A 26,254-nucleotide genomic window follows, 5' to 3' on the forward strand; every position below is an offset into this window, starting at 1 on the left:
ACAGCATTTGTCCTTAGACCTAAAGGACAATTTCCTTAAAAAAACTTTTTAGTCAGGTGGATAATTTGAGGGAGAGGGAATAGCACAAATAAAGGTGAGGTAATTTGATATTATGAAGAATAAAATATGGCCAGGCGTGGTGGCTCACACCTGTAATTCCAGCACTTTGGGAGGCTGAGGGGGTGGATCACGAGGTCAGGAGTTTGAGACCAGCCTGGCCAACATGGTGAAACCCCATCTCTATTAAAAGTACAAAACATTAGCCGGGCATGGTGGTGCATGCCTATAATCCCAGCTACTCAGGAGGCTGAGGCAGGAGAACCACTTGAACCCGGGAAGCGGAGGTTGCAGTGAGCCAAGATCGCGCCACTGTATTCCAGCCTGGGCAACAGAGCAAGACTCCATCTCAAAAATAAAATAAAATAAAATAAAATATAAACTAGGAAGTGGTGAGAGATGAAGCTCTACAGGTGGGCAGGCACCTATTTGCCATAAGATGTTTGACTTGTATTCTTCAGGCCAGGGTTTAATTGGGGATCCATGGGTGATGGGTTTCAGGGAATCCATGAAACCCACAAAACCTTTATGAAAAGTTTTGTGGGCATGGACATTTCTTTTGGGAGAAGGTCCACAGCTTTCATTTGATTCTTAAAGGGGTCTGTGACCTTTAAAAGATAAAACAACTTTTCTTTTACAAAAAGAAAAGTTGCAGACAACAAAGAATCCCTGAAGAATTTAGACAGCAGAGGGACATGACAAGATGTGTATCTCAGAAAGATAACTCTAGCAGCAGTGTGAAAGATAGCTTGAGAGAGGGGTTTCTAGCATTAGGAGGTTATGTGGCATCCTAGATAAGAAATGTGAAAGGCCTGGACTTGAAGAGTAGCATTTGGGACAAAACAAATACTGGATAGAAGACATCTAGGAAACAGAAGCAACAGGACTGATATCCAGTTGGCAATGTGATTATGTTTCAAGGGTGAGAGAAGGAGAAAATGTCCCGTGATTGACTTAGGCAAAGGGTAAAGTGTGGTACCATTAATTCAGTAGAGGCAGGTTTTGGTTTCGGGAGGTAGGGGTGGGGGTGATACATTCATATTTGGATATGTTGAGTTTGAAGTTCTTGTAGGGCATACATGTGAACATGGAAGAGACGATCTCAAGAGAATATGTGGAATTATAAGGGAAACGGGCAAGAAATGGAACCTGAGGAAAACCAACATTGAAGGAATAGTAAGGGGAAGGGAGGTTCCATGATGCAAACTAATAAGGGGCAGCAAGAAATATAAAAGAACCAGGACTTAACGACGTCTTAGAAGCCAAAAGAGGACAGTTTCAAGAAGTGGGAACAGTGCAAATGCTTCTGATAACTGTTCTAAGGTAAGGCTTGTCCACAGGAAGTCATTGGTAAGCACTTATGTCAGAGCTCACTTATGACATCACTAAGGCAAAGCCCCATGAAATCTAGAAGCCTAAGTTCACACCCTTAAGTTGAAGGCATCAAAACCAAAAAATCTATGAAGAGAGGGGCTTCTCAGTAGCCTGAGGAATAGCCTATGTGTGTGAAAGGAGCAAGGTCAAAGTCAACACAAAGCCATCAATGCTTTAGGAAAAATGAATGAAGTCAGCTCAATAAGATCAGAATAGATATGAAATTAAAGTTTGCTTTCCAGCCTGCCACAAGGTTATGGGATTCTCTTCTGGATACCTGGAGTTCTAGAGCGTGAATTTGTAATTTTAGGAAAAAAGGGAAAAAATAATTCTGAAATGTATAGGTTGGAACATTGTTTCCTGCTTCCAAGCTGAGTAAATGGTCCTGAAGAAACTCTAACTTAATGCAATCCTGTTGGAATACCCAGAATTAAGAGAGAGAGAAATGACTCAAAAGGTTTTCAGTACAAAAGCAAACAAGAGCTGGTGGACAGTGACTATGCAAATCTGTTGGGCATAAAAAAAACCTCACAATAGGGAAATTCTGTTCTCCTTTTGCCTTCCTCTTACCTCAAGCTCACCAACTGCCAGAAGTCATTCATCCCGTCTCTAAGTTGAATATATATGAGTGTTTTACTAGAAACCAAATTTTAGGATGCTCTTTGTACACCGGGTACCTATGCCTCAAACCCCTGTTCCCTAAAAATCACAAACTGGGGTATACAAATAATTCATACTAAGGAGTCCCAGTAATTCTTCGAGCTCTCTAGCCAACCTGACTAGCTCAGTCTGGCCCCAAGCCAGTCCTGGCCAGAGTCTCCTTGGCTGTTCCATATTGCTCTAAATAACCCTCTATGGCAGCTGTCTGACTTATTAGAAACAAGACAAGGGTAAGATTACAGGCACCCTCCAGTAGGTATTCTGGGTATACTCAGGAGGGGCTCTGGAGAATATCATAAGCACATAGTTTGGAGTCTCCAATTACAGCATATTGGAAAGAGGGTTAAGAAGAACTGTGGTTGATGGGTCTCTATGAGACCAGACAGAAAACAATCTAATACATGACTTGATTATGACTTTTTTTGAAAGCTGATACTAAATAATTTATTTCTGCCTTGACTTTCATAAAATTTTTAAAAATATATGAGGAATAAACATTTGTTAGAGATGAACTGCACTTTCTAATATATATATAAGTAAAAATTATAAACCCTAGAATAGCAATCCAGAGAGGTAAAAGAATCTGCTTGTGCAAACCTTTACAAATAGAATAAGCCAGGTGCAGTGGCACATGGCCTGTGGTCTCAGCTACTTGAGAGGCTGAAGCAAGAGGAATGCTTGAGCCAGGAGTTCAAGTCCAGCCTGGGCAACATAGAAAGATCCTGTCCCATCTCTTAAAAAAAAAAAAAAAAAAAGGATAAACATACATTTGTAATGGCTGCCTATCTGAAGACAGAAGACCACAGCAGATGACTGACTGAGGTCCTTTCCAGGGGTAGAATATGCCAATGCCAAAAGGCTAAAGATAGCATAGTTTTGGTGGCTGAAGCCATTCCTAGGCTGGAAAGTGAATTAGGATTTGGTATGACATCAGCCCAGCATCCCAGAGTTCTCTGTATTTGAGCTCAGGATGTCTGATTCCTGGCCATTTTTCTACCTCAAGATATTATTAGCTCTGCTGAGTTCAGGGAATGACAAAGCTGTGACCTCTATGGATTTTACACAGCTCAATCTCACTTTCCCATGTGACCCATAAAGCCTCCGGGGGAAAAAAAAACAAAAAACATTTCTATGTTTCCTCCCTGGGAGAACGAGAGTCCATCAAACTCAGCTCTGGGCAGGCTACTTCTGAATTTGAGCTTCTCCTGCAGGTGGGACCTCTCAGCTCTATTTTGAGTTTCTGTTTTGCCTCCTTGCCTCCCTAGAATTTCAGTTTCTATCACTCTCAGTCCCTAGTGACATGTGGCTGTGATGTTATGGGGATTTGCAGGTGGGATATTTCCCTGGATACACTGTGCCTATCACAGACTCCCATAGGCCTTGGCTCAGCTGGGCCCTTCAGAAATTAGCTTATCTACAGCTGCCTCCATGAAAGAGGGTCTTTCTCTTATAGTAGTGAGTTATGGTCATCACTAGATTAAGAGGGTCTCACTGCTCAGGATCAGAAGCTGGAAGGGCTCTGCTGCTCTTATACCCAAGTTAAATCCTAGGCTGATTTTTACCCCTGCTTTCACTCTCTAAAGAGCTCTTCTTCATTTTATAACTGTATATCTTACTTGGATTGTTTAGCAGGCTCTCTTTTCTCTTCTCCTAATCTAACACAGACCATTCTACCAAGGTTGCAGGATGAATGCTCAAGTACATGTTAAAGAATTCAGTACTGGGCTGGGTGCAGTGGCTCACGCCTGTAATCCCAGCACTTTGGGAGGCTAAGGCGGGTGGATCACATGGTCAAGAGATCGAGACCATCCTGGTCAACATGGTGAAACCCCGTCTCTACTAAAAATACAAAAAATTAGCTGGGCATGGTGGCGTGTGCCTGTAATCCCAGCTACTCAGGAGGCTGAGGCAGGAGAATTGCCTGAACCCAGGAGGCGGAGGTTGCGGTGAGCCGAGATCGCGCCATTGCACTCCAGCCTGGGTAACAAGAGCGAAACTGCGTCTCAAAAAAAAAAAAATTCAGGCCGGGCGCGGTGGCTCAAGCCTGTAATCCCAGCACTTTGGGAGGCCGAGGCGGGTGGATCACAAGGTCAAGAGATCGAGACCATCCTGGTCAACATGGTGAAACCCCGTCTCTACTAATACAAAAAATTAGCTGGGCATGGTGGCGCGTGCCTGTATTCCCAGCTACTCAGGAGGCTGAGGCAGGAGAATTGCCTGAACCCAGGAGGCGGAGGTTGCGGTGAGCCGAGATCGCGCCATTGCACTCCAGCCTGGGTATCAAGAGCGAAACTCCGTCTCAAAAAAAAAAAAAAATTCAGTACTGGCATGGTACCCTGCCAGCAAAGAAGAGAGAAGCAATAAAAGCCAGGTCTGTGGCTTCTGCAGACTCAACTAAGGCTCTGCATTCCTAATCTGGTCACCATTCCTAAACTCAGACCTCCGCACCCTCCTTCCTCAGTTTCTTCATTCTAGCACTTTCTGATTCATAACCTGTAAAACAATTATAATAAATATTAGTTAAAAAATAAAGTCTAGCTTTACTAATACACTAATAAGAAATAGAAGAACAAAGGTTTAGTCAGACTTTTTCACTGATATACCCCCCAGGGACCATCATCCTGATTGACACATAGTAGATACTCACTAATTCATTTTTAATTAATTAACGGTACATGTATTGAGTATTTATGACGTGCCTGCTACTAATCTAAGCACCTTACTTAAATAAAAAGTTCAGTGTCTTGAAATTTACCTTCTCCATGGAGTTTTATCTGATTAATCCAACCAGGACCTATCATTTCATCATATAAGTAGATTCTACTTGGTTAATGCACACTTGCTTATTTTTACTTATGTGCCTTATGTAAGAATTCTAGTTTCCTCATTAAGCTATATATTCCTCAAGGAATTCAACTTCTTCACAACATACAAGACAGGACTCTATACAAAGTGGGTCCTTAACACAAAGTCTAGGAAAGCTTAGGGACACTGGTGGAGAGGAGAGGAGTCTAGCTGACATCACTTTCCTTCTCTCTTTTTTCCATAATTGGCTTCATGTCCTGTACCCTTTTAAAAGAAATTCTGCCTCTTTTCAATGAATCAGAATATATCAGAAGATCAAAGGAGAAACAGGTTTTTTTAAAAAAATCACATACCCTCTCTCTCCCACTCCGTGTTACCTATATACCTAATTTTCATGACTCCCAGGTTTCTTAAATTCAACCTAGAAAAGGGTTTTTGCTGGCTCTGTTTTCTGCCCCTCCACCTCACAGTGGATCTGTATCCATTAACTGTTGCTGTTCCTATATGTTCAAGGACTAATGAAATGAAAGAAGAAAGGCCACAGAAAATGAAGTGCCTGACTGACCCTAGTCAGTGCAGGAACTCAGCAGACATCAGAGTTAATACCTGAAGACCTAGTTGGGACCCACCAAATACCAATTCTGGGTCTCCTCCCATCCCCACCATTACCAAAGTACATGAAGTTAATACACTGACCGCCTTCTCAATAACTTTATCTCTAGTTTCTTCCCAATGCTGCTTGAGAAAACACCACTCTTTTAGATTCCCGAGGACCAAAAGAGCCCCAGTCTTCAAAGAAACTTGGAAAGAAGTTTTATGAAGATATGGGTAAATAAAAGCACAGCAAATAAAATTCAAATGCACTTGGGGACTTAGGCCTCACAGAAATTTTTAGGAAAGCCCAAAATTCCAGTGAACCTAAGAAGAATAATTCTATCATATAGGCTAAGGGAGTCAGTAAATTCCAAAAGGTCCACCAGCCATGTTTTTTGTCCCCTCCTCCTTACCTTGGGCATCTCCACCAGAAGTTAAGACAGCGATGGCTTTGCCAATCCCCAAAGTTTTGGCTGCATGGTGCTCTTCATGGGTCATGATCCACTCTAGAATTTAAGACAATGGTCAGCTAAGACACAGTAGGAATCAAGATGCCACTAGCTCAACAAATGGCTAGTAGACTGGCTAGAGCCACCTCAGTCAGGCTCTCCCACAACACCAAGTCTGGGCTTTGCAGCCTGAGAGCTTTGGACTTCTTTCAGAGGAGAGCCACACCCTTGTCAACTGACAAGCTGAAATGTCATGTAATCAAGCCCAACACTACTAAGGTGCTAAATAATCCCTTCCTGATCCCTCCCACCCCAACTGGAACCTATTTGGGGAATAAAGTAAGGTCAGGGAAAAGAGAAGTTGACTGAATAGAAATGAGAAAGGGAGGAAGAAAGTTGAGTTGGCCTCAAGGATTCCTCCCTTTTCAGTGAAGGGATAGGTCACTGCAGAGGGCAAGAATCAGATGAGGTTTGGGGCACTGATGACAATCAGCAAAGGAGAAGTAGAAGAACAAGGGTAGGTTGAATTATAATTAATCTTAGGGTTGGGTGTTACGTAATTGTGCTATTGGAATGGGGTTAGGTGATATGAAGTTGAAACTGGAGTCTGAAGTTAAAGGCACATCAGAGTTAGAAATATTAATGGTGTCAGTCTCAGGAGTGGTCAAGGGCTTTCTATGGCTCTTCCCTCTCAGGCTGTCAGCCTCCTGAGCATTTCTTGATCCTTGGCCTTTGGGTCTTGCCCCTCACATTACTACATGCTATGAAATGAGAAGATTAACACAAAATCATTGCCATACATACACAGATGTGTACATATGACATGGGAACACCTTCATATTTTGTTCTTTAGGGATTACTTCTCTCAAAGGAACACACAAGAGGACATACTTTTGTTATCCATAAAATGCCGGTGGAATTATCACTCTCCCAGTTTTCCAGGCTAAAACCTGTTATTTTAAATTTATCTCCCTTCCTCTCAGATTCAAAACAGTAACTAAATCCTATTATTCTCCCTTCTTATTATCTTCCTTTATCCATCCCCTTTCTATCCTCATTGCCATTTTCCACCTGAATTGCTTACTACAATAGCTGGTCTCACTGTGCTTGTGTTCCTTTCTTCACTCTATTAGAGACACAAAATAAACCTTCATAGAAAGGTCATAGGTCCCTAGGCTTCAGTGGAGATGTGTATTCATTCACAGGAACCCAAGTTTTAAGGGTAGCTTGTGCTTGCTTCTACCCTGCAACTGGAGAACTTAGGGTAGCTGCTTATAGAGACATAGGTCACATAAACACACAAATCCACACAAATAAAAGTAATGCAATGAGACATATATGAAGACATACCTTCACAAACATGCATTGTGTTAAGAGACAGAGATTAATGAACATACCACATATAATTAGTGCTGACAAATAAGGTGCCAACTTCTTGGATTGGCATTCGAAGCTTCCACAATCTAGCCCTTGCATATAGCTTCAATTTTTGGTCCTATAGATTCTCTGCTCCATTGTCAACTGAACATTACTTTGCTGTTCCCACTTTTGTGCCTGGGCACGCTACATCCCTTGTCCAGATGGCTACCCTAGCCCTTTCCACAGATTTATACGCCATTCCATCATTTAAGGCTAGTGATAGTTGTACCCTTATTAAACCTTCACTGATTACCACTGGTGAAGGAAGTCTTCTTTGGACTTCCTCTATCACATATTGTCCGAACTGGATCATACATTTAGCACTTAAATACTGCTTTATGTGGCTTTTTATTTTTTGAGATAGAGTCTTGTTCTGGAGTACAGTGGTACAATCTCAGCTCACTGCAACCTCCACCTCCCAGGTTCAAGCGATTCTCCTGCCTCAGCCTCTCGAGTAGCTGGGATTACAAGCATGCACTACTGCACCAGGCTAATTTTTGTATTTTCAGTTGAGACAGGTTTTCACCATGTTGGCCAGGCTGGTCTTGAACGCCTGATCTCAGGTGATCCTCCCACCTAGGCCTCCCAAAGTGCTGGGATAACAGGCGTGAACCACCATACTCGGCCTGCTTTATGTGGCATTTTAATTGCTTCTTACGCACTGAAAAGATGGTTGGACTAGATCACAGGTCAGCGTACCACAACTTGTAGGCCAAATCCAGCCTTTCTTGTGTTTTTGTATGGGAGTAAGCTGTGAAATGTTTTTATATTTTTTAGTGGTTGCAAAAAGTACTTCATGACATGTGAAAAATGTAAGTTCAAATTTCAGTATGCAAACTACCTTCATTCATTCACGTATTATCATGGCTGTTTTTGTGCTACAACAGCAGAATGGATATTGTGACAGAGACCCATGAGCCTGCAGTCTAAAATATTTACTATCTGGCCTTTTACAGACAAAGTTTGCCAATCACTGAACTGGATGTCTGTAAAGTCATTTTCCCTAACTAGACTGAGAACTCCTCCTGAACAGGGATCATGATCATTTTTAAAAATTCTCCCACAGCCCACTAAAGACTTGCAAAGTCCATGTACATTACAGGACCCCAATAAATACTTGTTGAAAGCATTAATGAACTAATGAACTACATGAAATACAAATATATGAAAAATGAAAAATAGGCTTGGATACATATCTCCATATTCTTTTTACTTCTAAAACACATTCCTATACAACTTGGACTTAAGAAATCATATAGTGACAAACAGTGAAAGGAATATAGGGACACGCATGAATAGAGACACTCTTATTTAACTGGAATGTCCATGTCCAAATTTCTCCTGTCTTCAGAAAAGAAAGATTAAGTGACTAGGGCAAATAGGAAGGCAAAAAAAGTGGAAAGTAAAGAACAAGACATCTGGGTGTGCTGATCCCTTTCCCCCTGTTTTTTCTTCTCATTCACTCTTGGAGCTCATGACAGGGTAGAAGCCCACACAGGGCTCTTCCACCCCTGGAAGCGTCAGCGAGGGAGAAAATTCGCCATAACAAGGGGAGTTTAAGAGTACTGACCTGTAAAAAACAGCTCATGTTCTTCTCCTGAAATCTCTAAAACAGTTATAGAGGCACAGGACACAGAAATTCATGCAGACTCCTGTATAAGCATCCCTTACAGACCCACAATGGCACGCACATAGAGAGAAACAGATATTAAAACGTATCTCTAAAAATCACGTGTGTATATAAGCACGCGGCAGGGAGAAACAGAAGCAACATCAGAAGCGCACTGATTTGAATTGGATGAGTGCCAGGGTAGGGTTAGGCTGTCAAGGGCAACCCGTCCGAGCCCCACCCACCCATCCCTGATTCCCGAGGAATGCAGCTGAGCCTGTAACCGGAGGGGGCTGCCCAAGGGGCTAGGATTCTTCACGACTGCCCTGCCCATCCCCCTCTTGGCTCCGGCTTCCGATGCCGTACATCCTCTTCTTTTCCCTTCTGCTCCTTTCAGTTCTCCCTACCGCCTGCTCCCAGCCCATACCTTCCTGCCTCACTCCCAGTTCTCCCCCTTGCTCTTCACTCAACGACCCCTCTTGCCTTTTAGTCTTAGCTCTCCTCCGCCGCTGCTTTCTTGCAGATTGTCCTTGGGAAAAGGGGGAGGGGTGCTCGGGGAACAAGGGGAGGAGCCAGGTGGAGGCAACGAGGGAGGGTGAAGGAGGAAAGGCTTCCCAACCTCCACTAACAGATGCTGACAAGAAGGCTCCGCCTCCTCCTGCTTGCCTTTCTCCTCCTCTTCCTCCTCCCCCTAAGAACTCGGCTCAGATATCGCAGCGGCTTAGTTTCTTCACTCCTCAGAGTCCTGGGGTCCTCATACCTATATAGAGAGCCATCAGCATCTTTATTTAATGGGAATAAGAAATTACCTCGTTGCGTCACTTGTTTTCAACAGAGACAAATTTTTTCTACTCCAGACTGCCTAAGACATCTTGCATTCCAACATCTTCAGCAACTGGTAATAAAACCTGCCCCTCTGGCCCTATCTGACCTCGATCCGTCTTTAAGCAAACTTTTATTGGGAGTCTGTGTGCTAGATTTTGTATTAGGTGCTGAAAGATTTAAAAAGTAAATAAATATAGTGCCTGCCTTTGAGGAACATTGAATTATGACGTCTTCTATAGAACAGCCTCAAAAACTTCGTTTACATTTACATTACCTTTCTCAGAGAAAGTACAGTACAGCTAGTTACTTGGAATGAAAGTGTCTAGAGGCAACGGCGTGGCTGTGACAGCTACTTCTCAAGCCTGCAGTGGGGAGGTATGGGGCGGGATTCTGGCAATGAAGCAAGCATATAAATTGGGTTCCACAGCAAACAGGATCTATAATGGAAACCGGTCAGATTGCTCCCAGAGCAAGAGGTGCGTCCATTACTGAAGTCTCGCCTTCCCTTGCTCCACCTATTCCCTTGCTTCAGTGTTTCCACAGTCAGGTCTCTGCTTGGTTTTACCACTGCCTTTCCTCTTGCTTACTTTTATCTCTACCCCTGCATATTCTGGCACAAACAATACAAACGCAAGTGACTAGGAGATAAAACCATTTGACTACACAAAATGAAAGCATTTGTGCTCCAAGTTGTGCCATCAAAAAAGTGGAAAGACAACCCACAGAATGGGAGAAAATATTTGCAAATCATATATCTGATGAGGGCCTGGCATCCAAAATAAATAAAGAATTCATTTGCAACTCATTAAGAATGTAAACCAAAAACAAAATTCTAAGCCCCTCAACCATCTGAATGGACCCCTACTCTCAGCCAAGCGTATTCCAAAGTTAATATGAAAAACTAATTCAGACCTTGATGGAAATGGGGAGCCAGACATGCCTCATTATTCCCTCCTCCCTTTTGGAATTACTGTTAGAACAGACTCTTTAAGTCTGATAAGAAACATTTACAATCTATTCTTTTAAACCTGCTACCTGGAGGCCTCATTTACCTGATAAAGCCTTGGTCTTCACAACCCCTTATCTTAACCCAGACATTGTTTTCTATTGATTCTAAGTCTTTGGACAATAAGTTAACTCTTTTGACCAATTTCCAATCAGAAACTCTTTGAATCTACCTATGACTTGGAAGCCCCACTCCCTCATCCCCGCTACCAGTTGTCCCAAGACTGAATGAATTGTACATCTTACATGTATTCACTGATATCTTACAGCTCCCTAAAATACGTAAAACCAACTTGTGGCCTGACCATCTTGAACACATGCTCTCAGGATCTCCTGAGGGCTGTGTCATAGGAGAGCTATTGGTCATTCATATTTGGCTTAGAATAGTATCTTCAAATATTTCACAGTTTGACTTTTTTCATTGACGATAAAAAGAAAATAACTCAATTTAAAAATGGGCAAAAGAGTTGACCAGAGAAGACATACAGGTGGCAAATAAACATGAAAAGATGTCAACATCATATGTCATTAGGGAACTGCAAATTAAAACAATGGGATACCACTACACATCTATTAGAATGATTAAAAAAAAAAACCTGACAATACCAAATGCTAATGAGAATGTGGAACCACAGGAACTTTCATTAATTGTTGTTGGGAATACACAATGGTATAGTCACTGTAGAAGACAGTTTGACAGTTTCTTACAAAGCTAAACATTGTCTTCCCACATGATCCAGCAATAGCACTCCTAAGAATTTACCTGAATGAGTTGAAAATTATGTCCACACAAAAACCTGCACATGAATGTTTATAGAAGCTTTATTCATAATTGCCAAAAGCTGAAAGCAACCAAGATGTCCCTCAAAAGGGGAATAAACAAACTGTGATTCAGATATACAATGGAATATTTTTCAACAATAAAAAGAAATGATCTATCACGCCATGAAATGACATAGTGAAACGAGCCAGTGTGAAAAGGCTGCATACTGTATGATTCCAACTGTATGACAATCTGGAAAAGATAAAACTATGGAGACAATAAAAATATCAGTTGTTACCTGGGGCTTGGGATACAGAAGAAGAGATGAATAGGTGGATCACAGGGGATTTTAGGGGCACTAAAATGATTCAGTATGATGCTATAACAGACACATGACCTGCATTTGTCATGACATTACACTTTGTGAAATTCATAGAACAAAGAGTAAATACTGGGTTATCAATTATGACAAGTGTACCACTTGCATTAGTGTGGTACCCTTATCATAATTGATAACCCAATATTTATTGGTAAAATAACCCAATATTTAACCCCAAGGTAAACTATGGAACTTAGCTAATAATAATATATAAATATTGGGTTATCAATTATGACAAGTGTACCACACTAATGGAAGATATTAATAAATAGGGAAAACTGGCCAGGCACAGTGGCTCACACCTGTAATCCCAGCACTTTGGGAGGCCCAGGCAGGTGAACTGTTAGAGCTCAGGAATTCAAGACCAGACTGGTGAAACCTCATCTCTACAAAATATAAAAAATTAGCCAAGTGTGGTGGTGCATGCCTGTAGTCCTAGCTACTCGGGAGGCTAAGGTAGGAAAATGACTTGAGCCTGAGAGGCAGAGCTTGCAATGAGCTGAGATTGTGCCACTGCACTACAGCCTGGGCAACAGAGCGAGACCATGTCTCAGAAATAAAAAATAAAAATATGAGCAAAGGCTTGAATAGACATTTCTCTAAAGACAATATATAATGGCTAATAAGTACAAGAAAAGAGGCTCAACATCAATAGCCATTAAGGCAATGCAAATCAAAACTACTTCATTTAAGTTAAAATACTACTTCATATCCATTAGAATGGCTATTAACAAAAAAGAAAAAAGAAAGAAAGGAAGAAGGAAGGAAGGAGGGAGGGAGGGGTGAAGAGGAAGGGAGGGAGGGAGGGAGGAAGGAAGGAAAAAGAAAAGAAGGAAGGAGGGAGGGAAGGAGGGAAAGAAATAAAGAAAGGAGGGAGGGAGTGAAGGAGAGAGAGGAAGAAAGGAAGGAAGGAAAGGAGGAAGGGAGGGAGAGAAGGGAAAGGAAGGGAGAAAAAGAAAGAAAAGTGTTAGAGAGGATGTGACTAAATTGGAACCCTTCTGCATTGCTGATAGGAATGTAAAGTGGTGCAGCTGCAGTGGAAATTTGGCAGTTCCTCAAAATGTTAAACATAAAGTTGTCATATTAACCAGCAATTCCACTCCTAGGTATATACCTAGGAAAAATGAAAACATATGTACACACAAAATCTTATATACCAATGTTTGTAGCAACATTATTCATAATGCTGACAAAATGTGGAAAGAACCCAAAGTCCATCAACTGAAGAATGGATAAATAAAATGTGGCATATCCATATAATGAAAAGTGTGAAAATTTGTAAAATATTTGAATATATTTATTCTGAGCCAAATATGAGTGACCAATGGCCTGTGATACAGCCCTCAGGAGATCCTGAGAACATATGCCCAAGATGGTCAGGCCACAACTTTGTTTCATATATTTTAGGGAAATACAAGTCATCAATTGATACATGTAAGATATATTTGTTTCCCTTAATTTTCTCAGCATGCAAAAATACATTTAAGATGTATATTGGTTTGGTCCAGAAAGATGGGACAGCTGGAAGCAGGGGCTTCCAGGTCCTAGGTCGATTTTCTGATTGGCAATTTGTTTAAAGAGTTATTATCAATAGAAACGAATGTCTGGACTAAGATAAGGGGTTGTGGAAACTGAAGTTTTACCATGCAGATGAAGCCTTCATGTATGAGGCTTCAGACAGAATAGACTGTAAATGTTTCTGATCAGACTTAAAGAGTCTGTTCTATCAGTAATTCCAAAAGGAGGAGGGTATAATGAGGGACATCCAGCTCCCTCTTCCCATGATGGCCTGACCTAGTTTTTTAGGTTAACTTTGGAATGCCCTAGGCTGAGAAGAGGGGTCTATTCAGATAGTTGGGGGCTTATAATTTTGTTTTTGGTTTATAAAAACATAAAAACATTATGCTAAGTAGAAGAAGCCATTCGCAAAACTACGTATCATATGGCTCTGTTTATATGAAATGTCCAGAATAGGCAACTCTGTAGAGACAGAAAGTAGGTAGCAGTTGCCTGTGACTGAGGGAAATTGGGGAATGACTGCTAATGGGTACAGGATTTCTTCTGGGGTTAATGAAAACGTACTATAAACTTGGAGTGGTTGCAAACTGTATGAATATACTGAAAACGATTGAATTGTACACTTTATTTATTTATTTATTTAGAGATGGAGTCTAGCTCTGTCACATAGGCTGGAGTGTAATAGTGCAATCTCAGCTCACTGAAACCTCCACCTCCCAGGTTTAAGCAATTCTCCTGTTTCAGCCTCCCAAGTAGCTGGGATTACAGGTATATGTCACCATGCCAGGCTAATTTTTATGTTTTTAGTAAAGATGGGGTTTTACCATACTGGCCAGGCTGGACTTGAACTCCTAACCTCAAGTGACCTGCCTGCCTCAGCCTCTCAAAGTGCTGGGATTACAAGCAAGAGCCACTATGTCCGGCCAGAATTGGATACTTTAAATAGGTGAGTTTTATGATATTGGATTATATCTCAATGAAGACATTAAAAAACATTTGGAAACAAGAAGCCTGAAAAGTTCCTGTAGGACACTAAAATACGCTATTCTAAAATATACTTTGGCATATTTTAAGATGGCAATTCAGGGGCTGTGGACACAGGAAGGGCTAGCTAAAGCTGTCCTTTGTGGGGAGATTTGCATCTGTAGCAGAAATCTACATGAGTGAAGTAAACAGTGGATACAAACAGGCTTTCTCTGAAGCCCCATTATCTGCTTCATTCAGATCTAAGAAAGATTAACTCATAGGAAAAAGAGACTAAAAGTCTGACACTTGTCAAGGTCTGATGGATAAACTTTTACCACAGGCTGAAATTTGAAGGGCAATCCATCCCTTTCTCTCTTTACCCATGGGCTGGGCACCATGGCTCAAGCCTGTAATCCCAGCACTTTGGGAGGTGAAGGTGGGAGGTTGCTTGAGCCCAGGAGTTTGAGACCAACATAGTCTATGTCAGTCAATGGGGCAACATAGTGAGACCCTACAAAAATAAATGAATAAACAAATAAATAATTTGGCTGGACATGGTGGTGTGCACCTGTAATGGGAGGATCACTGAAGCCCAGGAGGTCAAGGCTGCAGTAAGCTGTGGTTGCACCACACTGTACTCCAGAATGGGTAACAGAGCAAGGTCCTGTCTCAAAAAAAAAAAGAATAAAAGAGTATTCTTAATGAATTATTGCACTAATAAGTCTATCTTAATTAGATGAAAGCAAGGAAATGCCACTGATTTACTCATTGCCTTATCCCGAGACATCTAATCTTTTAGATCCCTTTTTCTGTTTAGGGTCTTAAAGAAAAAAGATATTCAATGATACTTGTTAAATCACTGTAAGGGGCCAGGCGTGGTGGCTCATGCTTGTAATTCCAGCACTTTGGGAGGCCAAGGTGGGCAGATCACCTGAGGTCAGAGTTTGAGACCAGCCTGGCCAACATGGTGAAACCCTGTCTTTACTAAAAATACAAAAACTAGCTGAACGTGGAGGCGCACACCTGCAGTCCCAGCTACTCGGGAGGCTGAGGCAGGAGAATCACTTGAGCCCAGGAGGCAGAGGCTGCAGTGAGCAGAGATTGCGCCACTGCACTCCAGCCTGGGCAACAGAGCAAGACTCCATCTCAAAAAAATAAAATCACTATAAGGAAGACTTTATTCAGGACCATTGTGACAGGTATAGGGACCACAGCAATGGGATTTTGTAGTGGAGAAGAGAGATTGAGTTCAACTCCAACAGCATGGGCAAGTGGAAATTTATGGCAGGGTCAGGGTCAGCGGATGGAAATTACTAAGAGGAAACATCAGGGGTAAGGAAGATTCTGGCTAAACCAAACAAACAAGATTCTTGCTAAAGACAGACCAGGGTCATAAGACATCCTCCGGGGGATAGGGGAGGAAGAGAAACCTGGTCAGATATCAAGGATGACCATATACTGACGATAGGGTGTGGGTTCTTGATAAACTGACTTAGCAGGGTTCTTTGCTAAAACTGGATTTTACAAGAAAGTGCACGGATAGGTCTAGGAGAAGGTTTAGGAATCCGACGAAAGTCTGGCAGAGCAGAAAATCTTTGGCAAGGGCTCAATCATCCCCAACAGTTCCTGAAAAACTAAATGAGCACAAATTAAGAACATCATTTCAAAGGACACCTAGGCAACATTCAGGTAAGCTAGGGGTTGCGGTCCTAGAGAAAGAGAATTTTCTTTCTTTCTTTTTTCTTTTCTTTTTTTTTTTTTGAGACGGAATCTCGCTCTGTTACCCAGGCTGGAGTGCAGTGGCGCAATCTCGGCTCACTACAACCTCTGCCCGCTGGGTTCAAGTGCTTCTCCTGCCTCCTGTGTAGCTGGGACTATAGGCGCATGCCACCATGCCCGGCTAATTTTTGTTTTTTAGTAGATATGGGATTTCACTATGTTGACCAGGATAGTCTCGATATCCTGACCTTGTGATCCACCCACCTTGGCCTCCCAAAGTGCTGGGATTGCAGGCGTGAGCCACCACGCCTGGCCAAGAAGGAGAATTTTCTCAGAAGCACTTAGGTCTTGCCTATGGTCATCTTGGTGCAATCCACAAACTGAAGATGTTGTTGAGTTAAATTAGTAAAAAAAAAAACACAAAGTAGAGTAGCTGATGGAAGATATACTTCATATTAAGAAATGGCTGTAAATTTCTTTCTGACAAGAATCTTGAGAAACTCCTATTTGCTATTAATTCATTCATTCATTTAACAAATATTTATTGAGGACTCATGTGCTGGCCACTGTGCCAGCTACTAAGCTATATAATAAGCTCTCAAGGAATTTATAATCTAGAGGGATTATCAATGTTCGTAGGAAGTTTACATGTCACTGGACCTGGAATATCATTGAAAAAAATCAATAAGCCCATTAACACTAGCAATGTATCATATTTTAATGACATGAACATATTAAGGCAGATGGAGTAAAAAGAAGTGAGACCTGGATAATGGGAATTTGTCAGTGTTTAGTCAGTATTGTTTACAGGAAAGATACCAGTAGATATGTTTTCCAGCATTAGAAAGATGAATGATATGAAACAGGGATAGTTCCTTAAAAATGGATTTTCTGCCAGGCACAGTGGCTCATGCCTGTAATCCCAGCACTTTGGGAGGCTGAGGCAGGCGGATCAATCACAAGGTGAGGAGATCGAGACCGTCCTTGCTAACATAGTGAAACCACATCTCTACTAAAAATACAAAAAAATTAGCTGGGCATGGTGGCACATGCCTGTAGTCCCAGCTACTTGGGAGGCTGAGGCAGGAGAATTGCTTGAACCCGGGAGGCACAGGTTGTAGTGAGCTAAGATTGTGCCACTGCACTCCAGCCTGGGCGACACAGTGAGACTCCATCTCGAAAAAAGAAAAAAAAAATACAAAAATAGCTGAGCAAGGTGGCGGGTGCCGGTAATCCCAGCTACTTGGGAGGCTGAGGCAGGAGAATTGCTTGAACCTGGGAGGCAGAGGTTACAGTGAGCTGAGATCACACCATTGCACTCTAGCCTGGGCAACAGAGCAAGACTCCGTCTTACTTAAAAAAAGAAAGAAAGAAAAAAAAAGGATTTTCTTTCCTTTTAATTCTAAACTCCAAGACCATGCATTTCCCTTTTTCCTAATATTCTATCCATCAAACAACTTTTAAATTTCAAATATAGTTTCCCAGGAACCTTAACAAATTGGACTCAACACTTTAGCTAGTTACTATTGACTTATCTTATTAATCAAAATTGGATTCATAATTTTATGGTGGACTGATGTTGGAAGAGAATGTCTGAGATCTCAGTAGTTCTAGAAAATATGGTATCTGTCTGATCACCATTCCAAGGGGTGGGGGTGATGCTGAGAAGCATACTTTAGGACAGGGTGTTGATGCATGAAGCCTACAGATGAACACAGTGCGGTGGCTAAGGAAGAGTGGGCTGAGGAAGAGCTCTAAGCATTGTCATACAAGCTAGGGTGCCTAAGCAAAGTGTTGGGAATAAAGTGCACAGTTCAGCAGTGTTAGAGGACCACAGACAACAATAGCAAACAAGCAAGTTACAGAGTCAAATAACAGATGGCACCAACAAATTCCTGAGACAAGCAAACTAAGCCAGTAGCTAGATTTTTACTCAATCCAATATTATTTTCATTGCTATTATGCTATAATAGGGCTGGAAAAGAACAACCTTGGACCCTTCCTCCAGATTAGAAAGCTGAATGTCCTGGATGTGTGCTGGAGAAGAACCTGGGGCCCTCTGATAGGTCTCTCAAGAGGGCTTATGTGTACTCCAATGATTAAACTATGAGTATTAGCCATGATACTGCTGGAAATTTAGAACTTTGTCCAGATTATACCCAGCTTTCTTCAGTTGTTGAGGCTGGTAGCTACAATTAAGAGTTTAGGGTAGCTGGACCTGGAGGTGATGATGCTAGTGATGGTGTACCAGGACATTTGGGAATGAGAAGTAGGTATGGCAGTCACCCAGGTGTGACTCTAGCCCAAGAGAAAAGCAAATAGCATAGAACAGGTTTCATACATCCATTCAAAAATACTGCAAACCTAGTACATGTTAGGCACTGTTCTAGACTCAAGGGGATCCCATATTGGAAAAACAAAATGAAACAAAACAAATACCTCTGTCCTTATGCAGCTTACATACTAGTAAGCAAAGCATATAATACACAAATTAGTCAAGTGGTGACAAATGCTATGAGGAAAAATAAAGCAGGGCAGAGAAAGAGAGTGACATGCATGTTATTTAAGTAGGGTGAATCAGAAAGACCTCACTGAGGAGATAATATTTAAACAGAGGTTTAAATGAACAAGGAAGAAAACCATGCAAAGTATGATCTAGGGGAACAACTTTCAAATAGAGACAATAGCAAAGGCAAAGGTCTGAGACAGGGAAAAGTCAGGAGTGTCATATCAGAGGACCACTAAGAGTCCTTTGGACTGGAATCAGAATTATACATGGACAATAATGATTTGGTGGGTTGATGTTGTGAAACACTTGCAGCAATTAGATATGGGCCTCTCTCTGGGTTGAAACAATTATATATCTGGCCCTCTCACCTCTACACAACCCATGGATCTTATCTAGTCATTACTTGACTAATATACGGCTTGTTATCTGCTTTTCCCCACTAGAATGTGACTCCATGATAAAGAGACCCCGAGCACAGGCATGAAACCATTGTCTGGAGAGTCATCTTTAGCTCTAGCTGGGATAGAATGATTCCTGGAGACAAAGCACCCTCCACCAGTCACTAATATTGAGGTTCCTGACACAGGTCACCTGTCTGGCTATTCCACCTCACCTAGCAGAGACAGGCTGAGTTTATTCTTGTACTCTAGTTGGTTTAAGACAATGGTTCTCTGTTGATACTAGCGGAATCAGTATCATCTGGAAACTGGTTAGAAATGCACATTCTTGGGCCGTACTTGGGATCTACTGAATCAGAAACTCTGGGGGTGGTGCACAGCAATGTGTTTTAACAAACTATGCAGGTGAATCTGACACAAGCCAAAGTTTGATAACAATTGTTCTAAGCTGTGGAGGTCCAAGAACACCATCACTTGAAAAATGAATCCGTCAGCCTCAAAGGTCTGGATGCCTCCTGTGGGGTCACTTACACCAACTACAATCAACTTATTGAGAAAGATAGTTCAAGGAAGAGGTCACAGGTGACAAGATGATTCCCATTACAGACTGAAGCCATCACTTTCAAGATTTGATTATGGCAGAAGTAAACAAACTCTTCAGCAGAGGTATGTAGCCTCAACCTTGAGCCAGATAAACTTTTTCTTTCCTTAAAAAAGTAAGCTTTGGGGGATTTCAGAACAGAGAAGACAAATAATTATTGTATAAGACAATCCTGGGAGGCTTCCTCTTCAGATATGCTAAGCCCTCGTCAAACACAATGTGGAAGCCTTAGCTGTTTAGCAAGTATATAGTCCATGGAATATACCTATAGGCTCTTAAATACATGTCCCTGGGTAACTGAGAGATAATTTATATACAAATTGATGGAAGATGAAAGAAGTATTCCACAGATCTACTGATATCCTTGCATATTTGACTGAAATAATAGCATTTGTAAGGTTATTTTTCCCACTCAATGATCTTCCCAATTCAGTTGACATTATAAAAGCCCTGAGAATTTAAGATCCATTAGAAGACTCAAGTTCTGTGGAACTGATTCTGGAAGTCTGGAGTCAGGAGGTCAATGATGAACAGTGACTACGCTGAGATTAAGGCAATCTTAATAGAGGCAGAACTCCCACTGATTTTCCTTCAGCAAGGGTCCAGCTTCTTGGATTACTACAACATAGCATATATACAGATAATCTTGTCTCTTGATGCACAAAGCAAATACACCTGCTTGAAGGGAACTTGGGCCACGGACAGCAATCGTAATCTCTACACTTCAGTTGCATTCACAATGTTGGGGCAACTTCATCCTTGTCTGCGTAACTCACGTAGGTGCAAGTGTAAAGAACACCCAGGTACAGAGGATCAGAAGGGCAGCAGGGGGCATGGGCAATGCTGGTGATCAATGGCCTAGATGAAGTGAAGAATATGATAGTACAGTCTCATCTTCCAGGGAGAAGCTGTGACACAGGAGCATATGGGTGAAGCACCACTCCTTTGGAATGCTTCCCCATTTTCAGGTCACTAGAAGTAGTGTTGAGAGTCACTAGTTACCTAGGCAGGTTGCCCATCATCAAAGTCCTTATACACAGGAGAGGCTTTATGTCTAGTGGGCAGTTGGATCTGCTGGATCAGAGCCTGGACCACAAAGGTGCCTGCTACCCCTGAGCATTTGTCCTGGAGGTAGCTGTCCCACACTCTCACCTATCTTGAAACACTAACCACCTTTCTTTGCAAAGCCTAGGGGTCAGGAGATAGGGGTAAAGGGTAAAGTCTAGGTGACTCACACCCTTGCTATGCCCCACTGCAGGATCAAGTGGCTTTCTTATGCTGGGAGCTGATCCTCTATGGGCCAGACACACACATAGCCTACCTCATATAGTAAGGCAGAGCTGCTTATACTGATAGGCAAAGAGTTGGAAAAAACAGCAGCTGCTTCCCTGCCAGGTATGACACAAGAAAGAAAGATATTCCATTTTTCTTAAGGATTAGAGCACAGAATCGCCATATATAACTGCACTTAGGACCAGGCGTGGTGACTCACACCTGTAATCCCAGCACTTTGGGAGGCCAAGGTGGGCAGATAACAAGGTCAAGAGATCAGGACCATCCTGGCCAACATGGTGAAACCTCGTCTCTACTAAAAATACAAAAATTAGCTGGGCAGAGTGGCGCGTGCCTGTAGTCCCAGCTACTTGGGAGGTTGAGGCAGGAGAATCGCTTGAACCCAGGAGGCAGAGGTTGCAGTGGGCTGAGATTGTGCTATTGCACTCCAGCCTGGCGACAGAGTGAGGCTCCATCTCAAAAAACAAAACAAAAGCAAAAACAAAAAACCCCTGCACTTAAAACAAGGAGAAAAACAACCTGGAGGGAGTCCCTGTTAATTTTTCAGGCTGGCAGAAGCAGAAGGACATCAGGCCAGGGGTTTCATACGTTTGGGGACCAGTAGCTCTGTGCTCATCTCTGCTACTTGATGACATGAGTTCCTCACCACTTCACTGGTGCCCTATAGTGATGCATTGACTAGGGGTGAGAAATGGAGCAAGGCAGTGGCAGCCATCTTGTTAGAGCAGATAACCACCCTGGTTCCTCTCCAATCCATCCTCCACCCAGGAGCCAAAAAGATGTTTTAAAACGCAGTATGATCCTATCATTCTTCAGTGGTTTCCCAAAGCACAAGTGTCCATAAGACTTAGAAGGCACTGCACAATCTGGCTCTTACACCACCTGTATTGTTCACTCTCCATCATCAAGTCATATTGGCCCATTCTACCCCTTCGCATTTCACAGCCTATTGTCCCCTTTTCTGGAAAGCTCTTCTCTCTTTGCCTGGCTAATGCATACTCATCCTTCAGGCCTTCCTGAGAAAGGTTTTTCTGACTTCTCAGGCCATATTACATCCCCTGTTTTATCCTCTGAAACATGGTGCTATTTTCCTTCATTGTACTAGCACCATTCTACTTATATAACCATGTGTGATTGTGTGATTACTGCCTTAGTCCCACAAGACTATACACTTCATGAGAGCAGACAATGTACCTGTTTTGTTTACTACTTTATTCCCAGTGCCAAACATAGTACCTGAGATAGTATGTGCTCAACAAATTTTCTTGGAAGGAAGTCAAAGAAGGAAGAAGAGTAGGAGGGAAAAAGGAAAGGAAGAAGGAAAGGACGGGAAAGGAAGGAAGCAAGGAGGCAGGCAAAAGAGGAGGAATGGAGGGCTTATTGGGGCTGGGAAAATGTTGGATTTCTTTTCTTTAGTGGGAAAGCTGAAAGAGTTAAGAGTGGCCATTTACCTGAGCCACACAGACCCCAGGGTTTAAAGGCAGAAGTTGAACATCAGAATTTTGTTCATGAGACAATACTTAGTTCAAACCACAGAAGAAGGTCCAAATGGGTCATCAGAGCAAAGGGAGTCTGAGGTGAGTATTAGGTACATCAGAGCAAAAGGAGAATGAGAAAAGCAGAAAAGATGAGGGCAAATAAGAAATAATCTGTACAAATTCAAGAAACAATAGGAAAAAGCCACCAGCTGGGTTTATTTCTTGCTTCTTTCCATTCAGGAGCAAAGGAAGTCTGATTAAAGGGATGTAGACAACACACAGTTATGAAAGGAAGAAGAGAAAGAAAAAAGGAAAAAAAGAAAGAAAAGAAAAAGGAAAAAAGGAAGGAGGAAGGAAGGGAGGGAGGGAGAAAAGGAGGGGCTAGCTCTGAGCCAGTCAGCTTGCTCTTCCCTTCTCTACATCTCTATGGCATCTTATTTTGAACCAATTCAACATTTTGAACCAAATTTATTAAGTTCTTAAGTTACACATTATTCCATATCATCTCCCCTCCTTAATCATAAGATCCTGGGGAACAGGGAAAGTGTCTAGTTCATTTTCTCATTTCCTATGGAGTCCAGTCCCAATGATTTCAAATACAAGTGCTTAAAAATATGGCTAAATACTGATATATAGACATATATTTCATAAGTGCTGGGAGTTGTTACTTTAATGAAATTATTAACTTTTTGAGGAAAACCTTTTGGTCCTGAGTTCCTTCTAAAATATAAGGGAGTTGAGCTAAATAATCTCTGAGACATTTCCAAACTGAAAGCTATTGTGGCAATGGCAAGGATATGTCTTATACATATGTTTTATAACCTATCATTTCTAATATATTATTGGGCAAATAGTGGGAACTCAATAAAGGTTTGCAGTAAATGGACTCCAATACAGATGTATTTAAGTTGAAAAGAAACACACAGATGTGTTTCTGAAGCTTCATATAAATTGCTTGTGAATTGAACATCACTTAAAACATACACGAGAAACCTATTAAATGTTTCCTAAGATGAAAATTTTTTTACAATATTTAGAATCATTTTGCAAAATTACAACTCATTTAGTCAATTTTTTTTAAGTTTCACATTTTTATATACCAAGGATGCTGACAATAGGATAAACCAGATTAGTAGTTTACAGTTACGAGCCAATTGATTTAATATTGACAAAATTAAGTTATTCTTCATAGAGAGAAGTGTCCATTTCCCTACTGTTTCCCAAAGGATCCCTAACTCTCACTTCCTCCTTTCCCTCCCCATCCCTCTTTCTCTTTCTCTCTCTCTGTTTCACATACACACAGACTTTCCTTTTTGGGTCTTAACTTATATTTCAGCTTTGGTAGGTCTACCTTGATTTATAATACTATGCATACAACTTTCATTTTCCCATACTCCTTTCCACATTTCTCTTCCTTGTTTACCCACATGCCTCACCAGTTTTAAAAATAGGTATGCTTCCCATGGTGTCTGGGTCATCCGTAGTATCTAGACTCTTCAAGGTATCTGTCTTTGGTGGTGGCTTTGGTATGAGCATGCTGGAAGTAGAAGCTTCGCCAGCTGAGAAGCAATAGCTTTAGGTCACCCTCAAGGTGAGTTTCAGGGAAGGGAGTGTTCCTTACTCTCTTTCATTTTCCCTATGACTCTCAGCTCTCTAGGGCTTTCTTTCCAAAAATCCAGTGAAAAATCAGAGAAGTGATGACTGTTCTCAACAACTCTCTTACCTCAAAAATATTCTATTCCCTTGACATAAATAGGGGAAAAGCAGAACATATAACTAGATGATTTGAGGTGGGGTGGATAAGAAGGCCATTTTTCCTTTGGGCTTGATTTATCTTATAGTTTGGAGTGTCAGTTATAATGAAAATAAAGATTCCCACAGATGAGCCCAGACTGGTTAAAGTAATTCACAAAACAACACAGAAATCAATGACCAGCTAATGGGATAAATTTTGTTCCCCCCTCAACTCTCAAGTCCTCCTTATCTACCCGGCATCTAGCACAACAAACCAGGCCAAAATCTTACCTATACTTATACATGGAAAAGACACGACTTAGTGATCAATATTTTATCAAAGTGAGAATGTGATAAACAAGGTCAGTTGACTCCTAAAATCCATATTTACATTAGAAAGCCTCACATCCTGTATTGAGACTTCTTGTGAGAGAACCCATTCTTTCACTAGAGTATGATCAGGAGACAATGGTACCTGTTCTCTGACGGGTCCTGACTAATTGGGAGATTGAATCACACACATGAAAAATTTCAGATGAAACTCGTCTTTATGCATGGCTGTCTCCTAGAGAGAGAGAGACAGAGTTTAATCCAAATGAACAGAGCTGTGGAATAAGATGTCAGTGACTGACATGGACCAGCTATGCTCAATACTACTAGGTCTCAGGACTTGACAATACAAAAGCATCAGCATATGAGGCAACACAAATAATGTACTTTGATATATTTGATAGGGCAGGAACTCAGCAAGCTGCTGAGAGTATCAGAAGGGCATGGGGCCTCCAGAAACTGCCCTTCTTCAAGCCTGAGCTCAGACTGTGCCTGTGGCTGTGATATGAGGGTAAAGGACCTACTAAGGGGGAACTTCTCTGAGCCTTCTACAGGGCCTGGGTCCAGAGGCCTGCCAAGTTGAGGTGTTTGACAAACAGTCTGAATGAGCAAACATATTTCTTCTCATTCTTTTTTTTCTTTTTTATTTTTGAGACATTGTCTTGCTCTGTTGCCCAGGCTGGAGTGCAATGGGCGTTCTCGGCTCACCGCAACCTCCGTCTCCCAGGTTCAAGCAATTCTCCTGCCTCAGCCTCCCAAGTAGGTGGGAATACAGGTGCGTGCCACCAAGCCTGGCTAAGTTTTGTGGTTTTTTTTTTTTTTTTTGGAGACAGAATCTTGCTCTGTCGCCAGGCTGGAGTGCAGTGGCGCAATCTCGGCTCACTGCAATCTCCACCTCCTGGGTTCAAGCAATCCTTCTGCCTCAGCTTCCCAAGTAGCTGGGACTACAGGCGCGCACCACCACGCCCAGCTAATTTTTGTATTTTTTAGTAGAGACTGGGTTTCACCATATTGGTCAGGCTGGTCTTGAACCCCTGACCTCATGATTTGCCCGCCTCAGCCTCCCAAAGTGCTAGGATTACAGATGTGAACCACCGCGCCTGACTTCTTCCCATTATTTTCTCTTAGAAAGTATGGCAGATTTCAGGTTAATCAATGTGACCCAGAAACAACAAAGCCCTTCAGAGGTCAGAGGTGATTCCTGGTTCCTTCTCTATCTCTACCCAGAAAAGCAGATCTCTAGTGGACTCCCAATAGCTTTCCTCACAGCTCTGCCTATGTTTCAAATTCCTCCAGAGTTCTGGAAAGTTCTACATCTTGCCAGAGTCTAACCTAATCCGTCCCCAAGAAGCTTTCTCTTTTTTGTTTGCTGGTCAGTCAAGCATGAGGTGGTGCATAGTATAGGACTGCAAGTTAAGAAACTTGTTTCCTAGTCTTAGATGGGCCAGGTACTTAAAACCCTTGGGAAATTACTTCTCTGAACCTGGTTCTGTGAGTCTCAATAACACACGAGATAGACTGACATCGATTTAGATCTCAGGTCCCCATCTGTCGGGGGAAGCCACAGGTTTCCGCAGATCTGGGGCCACAGCGAAAAGCTGCCACAGAAACTGGAACGCAAGCAAAACTCGCCGTGCGGAACCAGAAGGAGGCGGGTAAAGGAGCTGAGGGAACAGAGAAAAGCATAGGACGAAGGGCTCACTAACAGTATTCCGAGTACGAGAAAGCGAAAAAGCCCAGACTGAAAAGGGAACTGAGAAATTATGACT

General features: G+C 42.0%; 1 protein-coding gene across 6 annotated transcripts in view; it reads right to left on the reverse strand.

Moving 5' to 3' along the window:
* PFKM (phosphofructokinase, muscle) overlaps positions 1-26,254 on the reverse strand; it is a 44,995-nt gene that overhangs the window by 17,826 nt on the left and 915 nt on the right. For 2 of the 6 annotated variants that reach the window (XM_012459131.2, XM_012459132.2), the window contains exon 2: positions 5,904-5,996. In XM_012459131.2, coding sequence (XP_012314554.1) covers positions 5,904-5,988 — 85 coding nt within the window. In that variant the 5' untranslated portion in view covers positions 5,989-5,996. Of the gene's footprint in view, positions 1-5,903; positions 5,997-8,928; positions 9,044-9,394; positions 9,628-24,630; positions 24,652-26,254 lie in introns of those variants that run through there. The other 4 variants (XM_064369799.1, XM_012459130.3, XM_012459128.2 and 1 more) reach the window with 4 other exon arrangements.

Source organism: Aotus nancymaae, unplaced genomic scaffold, assembly GCF_030222135.1.
Source record: "Aotus nancymaae isolate 86718 unplaced genomic scaffold, 86718_ANA_hifiasm-v0.15.2.pri h1tg000092l, whole genome shotgun sequence".
Taxonomy (NCBI): Eukaryota; Metazoa; Chordata; class Mammalia; order Primates; family Aotidae; genus Aotus; species Aotus nancymaae.